Below are 12,177 nucleotides of genomic sequence, written 5' to 3' on the forward strand. Positions count from 1 at the left end.
TAATTTTTTTTCCCCGCAAAGTTATAAGTGAGAGTATATTCATTCTTCTTCCTTTCTACCTAACTGTACATCTGATAGTTTTTCTTTTTGAAGGCAGGAATGGGGACATCATAGTCCCCATCCCTGCCCCCCAAAAGAAAACCCTCCAGTTCTGCTCTGCTTTGGATGCAAGTGTTGTTGGAAACTATATGGCCATTGATGCACAAACACTACAGCAGTTATTGTGTCTCCTTTTAGTCTAGAAACAAATCAAGTAAGAGGGAAATGATGAGCTCACAGGGAAAGAGAACACATAACGCATAACACTATCACAGATGCACGAATAGTGGTGTTGCTGAGCCCATTTTCTTCTCTGAATTAGAAAGGCTACCACTGCACCTCCTAAATGTCCTCAGGTTTCACTGTGGTGCTGAATCACAGAGTACTTCTTTAGCAGTAGTAAACTGTAGATTTTACCCTCCTTCATCTTGCTAAATTAGAATATACAAAAATTTTTTGCTCAATGGTTCCTGCTATTGGTTCCATCCCTCAAATCTGGAAGGCTTTCCCGTTCCACACAAGCAGTCAAGGAAGAAAAGCATTTTTTTATATGCTAGGTTGACTCCAAATCATTCTCAGAACTTGCTGCTGAGCTGTCTCTTTTCTATGACACATCAGGTCCCTACACAATTTGTTATACTGACAAGGCCTCTTTAATTTTTGTTCTGCTGCCTATGCTTAGCAATTGGTTGAATCATCCAGCCCTGCACTGCCAGGATGATCAAATGCTACTCCATTCCTTTCCATCTACTTAGGGCAGCTCATCTTGTCTAACTGAACTTCAGAACAATTTTTTGTCCTTTGTTCTGAAAGAATACCTTTTATGACTTGGGGTCTAAATAGTTGTCTATGTCGATAATGTCTAGTCCCTTCTGAAACTGATGGATGATGCTAGGTAATAGCCTGTGGCTGAAAACAATCAGGACGGAAAAAGCATTTGAGAGAGACATTTCTGACATGGTATGATTTAGGAGATAATCACAGATGTGCTCTTGTCACAGATTGAGTTAGATTTGGACCTTCTAAAGGCCTGAAATGTTTGTTTAAGACACTTATCTCTAACCTTCTTCTGGTGAGCTGCCTATAAAATCAATTTAATTTCATTTGCAGAAGAAACCTGACAACAGCTTTTCTAAATAAAGACAAAAGGGATCCCAAAGCCTAAGTGTGTTAAGTGTTTGCTTTGGATGAGTGTAGGGAGACTGTTTTTTCAGCCACTGTATGTTTACCTGACAGTTTTCTGATAAGCAGTGTGATACCAAAGCCCCACTTTGTGACAGTGCTAACACCATCTGCCAGGTGCTGATAGCTTGTTGAATAATGCTGTCATCGGTACTAAAGTGCTGATGGAAAGTTATTGCTTCAGTACCACTACAGCTTTCATCTTCTGTCTAATTGGTTGCTGCCACTAAAAACTATTACTCAGAAAAAAAAAAGAAAACCACAGGTCATTTTTCTTTATCATGATGAATTACTTTTAGGCTGCCTTGCAGTGCCGCCATTGTTTATTTATTGCTTTCTGCTTCCTGCCAATTTTACTGATCTACACTCTAGAGTTAACTTTATTACATACCTGTGATTGCTCTCAGTACCTGGTTTGATACAGTTTCATTAGACTTTGATATAGTGAAATATCTGTTAAGGAGATACTCTGATGGACACAGTGGGCCAGTCTGCCTCCTGAGGTAGGGTACAGTGAAGTCATTTGAGTAATCTTTATTTGAAGACAGTTGTTGCAACTAAATTTGTATCAGATGAAAAACAGGCCAGATAGTTTAAAGAAAAATTTGGAAGTATTTTAATCACCAAGAAACCTCATTCAAATGCATTTACTTAGGGTAAAATAATATACTTTGCAGGCTGCACAGCCATGCATGCCCCAGAAAGTTCACTCATGGTGACTGAGTAAAACAGAGAGCATTCACAGTTTTGCACTGCAGCTCTGAGCTACTAAAATAAATACATGTGAAGAACCTCAAGTGTTTAGAATGGCTGAGAACATATTGTAATGTAACTGAAGCCAGAATAAGTTCTCACTTGCATCAGTATAATGTGGACTAAACTATTTTGCCTTTAAAATGCTGTACCAGAGATTTTGGTTTGGCCTCCTAATTTTTTGGCAGGATTTACCTTTCCTTTGCAGGATCCTCTGTCTTGCTTTCATGAAAGCTAGGATGTCAGCATCAGCCTGGCTGTCTCCAGTCAGAGGAATAGATGTACTTGAACTTTGCGGGGTCCTGAAATAAGAAGTATACTTGTGGACTCAAGTGAGTAAGGTTAATTTTTCTATCTCCTCTTTTTTCACCATGAAGGACTTTGTTCTTCCATACATTCTTGGAGAAGGCACATTTTTGAGGAGAACTGAGTCACAACTTCTTACTGATCTTACATAGGTTCCTAAGATTAGCCAATATTAGTCAATATTAACCATTTAGTTAAGGTTAGCATGTGGTAAAACTACATGCTTATCAGCTATAAAGCCTCTCACAAAGGCTTTATAGAATTTTTAATATTTATATTAAAAATATTTTACTGCTGAGTCAAAGACTCAGCAAGTAGAAAAGCCTAATGTAGCGAGTTTACGAAGGAAATGATGGATGTGACTATGCTGTGTGCTTTGTTTGCTTCAGGCTGCTATAAATTTGAACCAATCAATAGTATTTTTGCCTACTATGAAGGAATTAAATTTTCATCCATACACAGAAGTAAACAATCACATGACATTCATGACATTTCCTGACAGATGCAACTTCTTTCTGCTGCTGAGTCTCCAGTCCCAGCTGAACACTTGTATATATGCACTCAAATCATTGACTCTCTCGTGGTATAAGATGATGTAATACAATTAAGCTGTTCTAACAAGCTAACAAAGCTAAGAATTTGGGCCTGTGTCTTTAACCTTGGTTGAAGATTAAGCACTAATACAGTGCTTAGTTTTCAAACAAATGCATTGACAGAAATACAGTGATAAAAATTTCAAATACAGAAGGACAAGTGGAACTGAAGGGAGAAATTTTTTTTTTTGCATATCCTACATTTGTAATTATGGTTATTTCCTCTGTTTCTATTGCAGTAGGAGGAAATTGTGACTGACATAAACAGCAGTCTCATATCCTTATCTTTGTTCAACTAATGAAGTTCTCACTTGCTGAATCAGTGAACGAAAATGGAAAAATAAAGTAGAAATTACCCCCCCTATTTTTATGAAATTTACAACGTGATTGCAGAACACCAGTAAAGAACTATTCTCTTATTAATTTTAATTTGATTAGCACCAGTATAAAAAGTAAAAAAACCCACAATATATTTGAGAAGGTATCGTCTAAACTCCATTTTAGCTTCTCTTTTTCTTCTGGTTTTCCTGAACCCAAATGCAATTTAAAACATTTAAACAGGTTTTGGGGGATGAAATTTTCCAATTTTTTCCTGTTCTGGATTGTTTTGAAAAATGAAAGAAAAAACCCCTTGTGTTTTGTTCTTACTAATGCAGTATGAAAAATAGTAACTTAACTGTATTTTCCTAAGGGCCTTAATACCCAGAACTGTTGAGCACAATAAGAGTATAACTTCAGTAAGTACAGTGACTCAGCACAGTGTTTCAGTGCGAGAAAAGAATATGGAAATGAACACACCTGAAAAAATAGGGGCTCAAAAAAACAATAGTTTGTTATCCTGCTAAGTTAATTTTCACGAAACAGTACCTCTTTTGAGAAAACATGACATGTAACCTTTTCCAAGCCTGACACACCTGAGCTACTGTTGTCATTTTATTTTAATAGAATAATTTGTAGCAGGACAAAATTTTACGGAAAAATTACAAGTATGAAAAGAATCTCTGCCTCGTTCCTGCATTCTGCAATTCTGCAATATGTAAATACTCTGATCTCTCTTCTTTTCAAATATTTTATTTACTCTGAAAGAGTCCCTTTCTCTGGGGAGAGATACTCATGAGGATTCATTAGCTTATAGGGAAAAAAGCCTCAGGCCAAACAAGAAACCCCATCTTTAATGCTGATAATGCAGCTGATTGGTGTGAAGCTATGTGACAGCCTTGTGGTTGTTTTGGAAGTTGGAGGAAAATCTGCAAGTTCTATTACATTTTTATTTTTCAAAGAGACTCTTGTTTAATAGTCTGATGAAGAATTATCTAGGCATTGTACTTAGTACTTTCCTTTTTCGTCTGAATAGCCCAGGTACACTTCTTACCTTGTTTTTAAAGTTGGATTACTAAAAGTGATGGAATTGTTTTTCCCAGCTGGATCTTCATTAGGGCTGACTCTTGTGATCTCTGAAAAACTGGAATGGGAAATGAAGAAATGAAGGAAAACGAAGGAAATTAAAGAAATGAAAAAAGAATTTAATCCTTGTGTAGCAAATATGAATACATACACTAAGTAACTACAAAGAAGATGTTTTTCAAGATTTTTTTAGATCTATATAAAGCACTTGTTTACCAGAAGAAGATTTTCAGTTTGATCCATATGATGATTAAATCTGTGTAGCTATGTGGCTATGAAAGAATGACAAATAAACTCATAAAGATTATACTTTTAGTATTTGCCTTCTAAGCTGGGCTTGTAAAACACTTTGATGTATCTGATGTAGAGTTAGGAATGGTATATTTAGTTCCCAAACTGACTATTAGCCAAGTGAGGCCTTAGCTCATTTTCCATTCTTTCTTTAGTCAGGCAAAATTATTACGAAAATCAGTGGGAGACTGGATAAAGACTCAGCGAGGACTTTGGGATGTGACTTGTTGATGATAGCCAAATATATTGCAAACAGCTGCTGTGCATTCCTGCCCCTGCAGATACCATTATCAAGGAAGCTCACTGCTAGGGAGGCAGTTTTCTGCCACTGGATATCTAGGGACTCTCTTCTTTCCCCAAGGGTTGCATATGCTGTTGGATCCAGTCTCAATCTTAGAGTGGAAATACTGAATTACCCAGTTTAAGGATTTTTCCAGTAGATGGCAGGATTGGCAAGTTCTTGCTTTTCTAACTCTGCAGTAGTTAGTTCGTTTTTGGCTGATGAATTGATATTTCTGGCAGAGAACTTGAAAAAGGAAAGAAATTTATTACTAAAATTTTACTGTATTACACTGTGCCAGGTTCAGTTTTGCAGAAGATATTGTGCCCAGGAGTATAAGTCATTTTCAGATGAACAGTTTTAGTTTTGCTGTATGTTCCTCTTTAACTCCTCAAGTCCCATGCCATTCACACCTGCCTAATTCAACTAAAGCATTATAGTATTTGAAGTTAATAATTTTCTGTACTTTATTACACCTACATATTACAAGAGCTAGAAAGGATGTGTGATGTTATTACCTACTATGTGGTTTAACAATATCTGGGAACTTCACATCATCATTCTGCCTTAGGATTTCCTGAACATTTTTTCCATTGATTTGGCAGTTCTTAAAAAAGAAGTGATTTAGGCTTTTAAATTCAGTTTTCTAAAAGCACTCTGTGTTAGTACCTTGAGATACCTAGGCATCCAAGTCATATAATCGTGGTTTAATAAATCACTATACATCAACTAAACCATAGCAACCATCTACAACTCTATTCTTAGCCTACAACAAATGTAAGGTAATGTGACTTAATGTGATTCTTTTTCGTTGCTTTCTTTTAATTGGAATAAGCTTATTTGCTTTTTATTTGTCATGTACAGACATGCATAGAATGTATAATTTTACAAATACTGTGAGTCAGCTGAAGTATTTTATTTTTAAAGTGCAGTAGTTTATATTTGTAGCTATTTTTTTCCATTGAATTTAAATGAAACTTATTATTCAAAATTGCTAAATCCCCATTTTAAAGGGGATTTAGATTCAGAACAATTAAAAAATCCTAGACACTACAGGTGTGGCAAAGCTTTATCTCTAGGGATCTCACTTTCAAATGGATTCCTGGACCCAGGGACAATATGCCAAAATTTGCCTTAGGGTGCTTTGGGAGAATTGGGTACCCAAGAAAGGTGATATTAAAAAAAAACATTTACACTGAAAGAGATGATGCCAGAATCAGGGAATTAACATTACTGTGCTTAGAGATGGACCTTAACCTTTTATCCTCTGCCTCTGAGGTTGCAGTCAGACATTTTTGATGTGGGATGCAAACTCTCAAGAAAATGTATAAGGCATCTTATAACTGTTTTTTAAAATGACTCAAAGTGCTGCTTCCACATGAGGTTAATAATTAGTGTACTAATCTAACAGATGAGTTCCTCAGCTTGGCACAACTCAAATCCATGTTTTATGTATCCCAGAGATTTGTTTAATCCCTAGGCTAGAAGGATGGTCTGTATGGGGATAATTTGCATCCTTCGTACTGAAGCGCTGATAATGGCATTGCAGGATATGTTGAATTATAAGGTGACAAAAGAGTGTAATTTTGCTGTGCAGTTGTTTGTATGCTCAGATGCAACTTGCTCCTAGACTGTTCTTAGATGTCAGGACTCTCCTCCTTCATCTGCGTGTTAGATGCTGTTCCAGTGATGAGAAATCTTCTAGTAATGCTCGAAATTTATTGGAAAGTCATTATGACAGCATGGGGTGGGGGTAATGATATGACTCTCTGTGTGCTAAGCCTGAAGGACTGGACATCTCAGGATGCTCAACAAAGCCAAACAAAACCAAACAAACAAAACCAAACAAACAAAACCAACCAAACAAAACCAAACAAAGCCAAACAAAGCCAAACAAAGCCAAACAAAACCATAGCCAAACAAAACCATAGCTTTAGTGTGATGATTGTCTTCTTCAAGCAAGAGGTTGGTCTAGAGATCTCTAGAGGTGCCATTGAACCAAAATTTCTGTAATGTGCAAACAGGCACTCCTGGATCACATTTTGGATTTGGATGGACATATAAGGTATATAAGGCCTGTCTCTTTGTCTGTCTCCTAAGCTCTAACATCATTCGGGTTGTTTTGACAATGTATAATTCCCATTTTCATTCTGAATCTATCTGATTTTTCCTTCAGTTGAATTTAGAAGTCTCAAAACACTGTTTCCTGACAACTTTAGTAAAATTCCTGCTTTTTTTCTGGAGATTAAAGATAGTCTGTCAGATTTGTTTGTTTTTGTTTCTCAAGTTTGTTTTTTTAACCTCATACCTGACGTTCCACCCAGTGGATAACTTGCTTTTTTGGGGGAGGGAGGGGGTATCCTCTCTTGGGGGTATATTTCTCAGTCAGGCATGGAGCAGCAGCTAGAGAAATGTACATAGTGGTGCAGCAGTGCTTCCCTTGCTGCAGGAACCCGAAGACCAGAAACAACTGACCCATGGAGTGATCAGATCCATCAAGCACAGAGGGTAGAGAAACTGGAGAGATGATACATCTCATAGTATGAATGCTTAATCTGTCAGCTGAAAAATAGTGGAAAATCAGGTAGATTAAAATAGAAAGTGAAAAATTCGAAGGTGTGCAACCTCTGTAATGTTAAAAAACCCTCAGTTGCAGTTCTCCGGTTATCTGAGCCTTGGACATGAGGGGAACAGATGTTCTGTGTAAAGACAGGAAAGATTCAAGCTGCTTAAAAGCTGAGCATTTTAGTAGTTGGTTACAAAATCAAATTTGGCCTAGCTTGCAAATTCACAGACACATTGTTCAAGTTGTCACCACAGAATGTGAAAACCTTTGAAATGTCATTAATTGATGATGTTATTCCCAGATTATATTTTATCATCATGTAACATTGAGAAAAATTGGCAGGAATAAAAAATAATTAGACAGAAAATGCTGCAAAACATGTAAACATTGCCCTTGTTTCACACAGCATTAATACAGGAAGGAAATTTTGCAATCCAGGACAATAATTGTTAGAAAATCTGATGCTCAAAGTCATCAGAGAACATGAAGAGTTATCTGAAAATATCTCCAGGGGAATCTAAAGTGCTAGGAAGATTTTGAAGAAGAAATAGGACAGCCAAGGAGTCTGAGATTTAACATACTTGGGTCTGGCTGGAATAGGACAAATGAGATTCAGTAAAAGGAATGAGTAACGTTAAGAAAGATCTGACTGAGACTGGAATGCATTCCTTCTGAGAGAAGGAAAAAAAAACCAAAACTTTTTATAAGATGTGAATAACTATTTGCTTGATTTGAGGGGAATACAAGAACAGTTTAACACCACTGAAATTAAACGTTCAGTAAGAGAAGTAACTTGAACAGACAAGAACCTGACAAATTCCTTAATGAAAGGCATTGTGGGAGAAGACTATATGAGGAAAAACAAAATGCTGTGCTTGAATGCTGAAGTGAAGCACACCTGGAGTGCTGAGCCCAACATGCATTTTGAGTCTTTTTGCAGACTTGACAGGAACCCCTTAAGAGACATAAACATATATACAGTATGAGTTGCAGTTATCACTACGAGCTTTCAAACCTTACTGACTGAGGTAGAAATTCTCACAGTTCAACTCTTTTATTAACACGCACTCATTTCAACACTTAACAATTCAGCAATTTTTTTTCAATTGTAAAAAGAGAGATGTTTGGCCATGAATCAAATGCCTTTTATATGTGTGTATCCTTTTTAAGCCTCAAAAGGATTACCAGCTTCCCTTGTCTGTTATTTTATTTATAAATTAATTTAGTATAAAATATGATCTGAGCTCTCCCAAGGCTTAATTTTCTCTGATAAAAAGACTAAGGTGTGTCAAAAAATAACAATCCACACAAATTGTGTGCTACACGGTGATCAAAAGATTTTGCTCAAACACATATAAAAATCTCAAAAAAGGTTATAGACTATACCTGTATCCTTTGTAGGCTGAGATAGATAATTTGTTATTTCTAATCCTGAGGACTGTATTCATATTCAGGAGTTTGTCTGAAAGGTTTTACTGCACACTTACTCGGTCAACAGCAGTCTTAGATTTCTGACATGCACCCCACTAAGTTTTAGATCTTACATCTATTGAACACGCTTGTTAACTGAATTCCATCTTGTAAATACGTTTTATTTACGCCACATTACTTCAAATACAATTTATGTCAGCTTTTTCTTTTGTGACTGGTTATTCTGCTGGATGAAGATAACAATATAATTTCAAAGAGAGATTGTTCATTTCTAGGTGAGTTAGGAACGTAGAGCCATTTGTGTCTCAGGACTACGCAACTAAGAGGAGTAACTGTAGCTGGGCTCATTCTACACCATCACAGGAACTGGTATGTTAAGTTCCTGTGTCAACTGGGGTCAAGGAAATCCTTGGGAAATAAATTTTCTCTATTTTATTCTCTTAAAGCCTGTTAAATTGAAAACTTTTAGTCTAAAATGTTATTACATCAGGTAGGGGAAAAAGTAAATTTTCATGCACAGTGGGATGTTAAGCCTCCAGCTCCTGTCTCACAAAAAGCAGAAATAATGTTTCTATTTCCATATACATCACACTGGAAATGTTTGAACAGCCTAACATAAAATAAGATCAACTTTCTAAAACTGTAGGAAGGAAAGAGTAGTTGACTTCTAAAGATTATTGCAAGAATATTGATAGAGATGGGAAATTAAAACTATATTCATTCTGACTCCATCTACGATTTAAGTTCTAGAAGATGAATATTCTGTGACTGTGATATGTATGCAAGAATCATACAGTCAGTCTCAGCCAACATGCCCATTACTCAGACACAGAGAAACTGTTCACTGTAAAGAACATCTGCTTTTTTTGCAAGAAATTGTGTGGGGCAGTAAGCTTGGCAGCTGAAAGCAATAAGACACCATTCTATTCAAAATGCCAGACAGACTTCGTTGAGACCTCTCCTCCAGTAATAAACATTAACAGTAAAGGCCTTTGATAGAAAAGCTTAAATAAAAATTATACAGAAATCAGTTATAAAATTTTGCTTCTGAGCTAGGGTAGGGGATGGAAGATGCACCGCTGTTGGAGACCAGTCTCCCATTGCACTGGAAAGTGCCTGGGCATTACCATATGTTCTTTTTAATTCTAATTCAGACTGCAAAAGCTATCACTGTCCGGAGCAATGCATCAAGACACCGACTGAAAATTGTTGTTTCCTAGGTCAGGGGGGCAGAGAGGTTGTGCAAGAGGTGCTTAGTTCAACACAGTACAAAGTTAAAGAGAGTGACAGTCATGGATTGCTTGAGCTAATTTGGCTTACTTTCACAGAATCATAGAATCAACCGGGCTGGAAAAGACCTCCAAGATCATCAAGTCCAACCCCTGATCCAACACTGCTGTGGTTACTAGACCATGGCACTCAGTGCCACATCCAGTCTCATCTTAAAAACCTCCAGGGATGGTGAACGCGCCACCTCCCTGGGCAGCCCATTCTAATGTCTGATTATTCTCTCTGTAAAAAATTTCTTCCTAATATCTAACCTAATCCTTCCCTGGCAGAGCTTAAGACCGTGCCCTCTTGTCCTACTGCTGGTTGCCTGGGAGAAGAGACCAACCCCCACTTGGCTACAACCTCCTGTCAGAGAGTTGTAGAGAGTGATGAGGTCTCCCCTGAGCCTTCTCTTGTCCAGGCTGAACAACCCCAGCTCCCTCAGCCTCTCCCCAGGGGACTTGTGCTCGAGTCCCTTCATCAGCCTTGTTGCTCTTCTCTGGACCTGCTCCAGCACCTCAATATCCTTCCTGAACTGAGGGGCCCAAAACTGGACACAGTACTCAAGCTTTGGCCTCACCAGTGCTGAGTACAGGGGAAGAATCACTTCCCTGGTCCTGCTGGCCACACTGTTCCTGATACTTTGTGCTGACAGACCAAAAATGCTCTCACATTTTGTTCCATCAGCTTTTCCATGGGACAAATAACCTTCAGCCTAACACCAGAAAAGAACAGCTCAAATTAGGCCTAAAACCTGACAGCCATTTGCCAAGTGAATAGTGTTTAAGTCTTGAGAGAACACAGAATAAGAACTGAAGCAAAGTAGAGGAGACTAGAGTTGGTTTTCATCATTTTAAGACATCTGAAAATGTCTTCTTAGACAACTTTAAAGGATTATGTCTATAATTTTCTGTACTGATATCTGTAGCATTTGCTACAGATACAGGGAAGTTTAAAATACAACTTAGAATATATTTTACAGTTTTAAGAAAATTCAGTATTCATTATTTAATGGTATGGAGAATATATTGTGTTTGCTGCAAAAGAGAAAATGTAGGTCGAATCACAGAGTACTCTGGGTTGGAAGGGACCCAGAATGATCACTGAGTCCAATTCTTAAAGTCAATCATCAGAGAAATGGTAACTGTATAAGGAGAAGCAGGGAGAAAGAAGGAGAAAAAAAGAGCAAGAGAAAGGTGGGGAGGGAGAGAGGAAATTTATTATCCATGAATATGGAAACTGCACAGTCAGGTATGTGGTTTCTTCCACTCTACTTTTCTTGATGGTTATGGAAGATTTATTACTGCAAATTTAAATTAGACGTTTTGAAATCAGAAGTGACTGATGATGAAACTAACAAGATGATTACATTTTTCTACTGTAGAGGATGCACCAGCATTCTATAATATCAAATGTAATATCATTGTGTAATAATATGCTGCATAAATGTAACACCGTGACATTTTTCAACAGCTAATCTATCTAGGCTATATATTAAATAATTTTTTAATCGTCTTTGATTTGTAGCCCCCTGAATACATTCCAAAGGAGATATAGTCTCCTCATAGAGCAGAGTTGATTGATAACAAGCTTGCTTTTCTTATCTGTCATGGGGTCCCTAGTGACAGGTTTCCAGGGTCCCAAGACCAACAAGTCAAAAGAACTGATGTACAGTAAGTTACCTTCAATATGACTGCAAAATGACTGAATGATAAAAATTCATTTTCTACACAGTCATTTCTGTTGTAACTGTAAATACAATGTTTTAGTGTGATATTTGCAAAAGCATTCTGGTGAACTGCACTTCTATTAAAAGGAAGAGAAAAATAACCAATTTACCTGTTAGTTGATAGATGCTGCAATGATTTGATAAACTGGGGATAAACAGTCACAGTATTTGGTGATGTAACCATCTCTGGCTTTTCCTGCTGGTTTTAGATCAAAAAACAAAATTAGGTAGGAGAGGATTTTTTTAGAGTTCTTAATACTGGCCTATAGGTTTCAGCAATAACAAGGTAGGCAATGACTCATTCAGAAAACACCGAGTTTGACTCATACAGTAT

General features: G+C 37.2%; 1 protein-coding gene across 8 annotated transcripts in view; it reads right to left on the reverse strand.

Moving 5' to 3' along the window:
• KIF6 (kinesin family member 6) overlaps window positions 1-12,177 on the reverse strand; it is a 163,770-nt gene that overhangs the window by 9,198 nt on the left and 142,395 nt on the right. For 5 of the 8 annotated variants that reach the window (XR_001873445.1, XM_017806658.1, XM_017806659.1 and 2 more), the window contains 3 exons: window positions 11,954-12,042; window positions 4,246-4,335; window positions 2,170-2,276 (listed from right to left, as the gene is read on the reverse strand). Coding sequence is in view for 5 of the 8 variants with exons in the window: in XM_017806658.1 (XP_017662147.1) it covers window positions 2,170-2,276; window positions 4,246-4,335; window positions 11,954-12,042 (286 nt within the window). In the remaining 3 variants the exon portion in view is untranslated. Of the gene's footprint in view, window positions 1-2,169; window positions 2,277-4,245; window positions 4,336-11,953; window positions 12,043-12,177 lie in introns of those variants that run through there. The other 3 variants (XM_017806657.1, XR_001873447.1, XR_001873446.1) reach the window with 3 other exon arrangements.

Source organism: Lepidothrix coronata, unplaced genomic scaffold (genome assembly GCF_001604755.1).
Source record: "Lepidothrix coronata isolate B3197 unplaced genomic scaffold, Lepidothrix_coronata-1.0 Scaffold16, whole genome shotgun sequence".
In the NCBI taxonomy this organism is placed as follows: domain Eukaryota; kingdom Metazoa; phylum Chordata; class Aves; order Passeriformes; family Pipridae; genus Lepidothrix; species Lepidothrix coronata.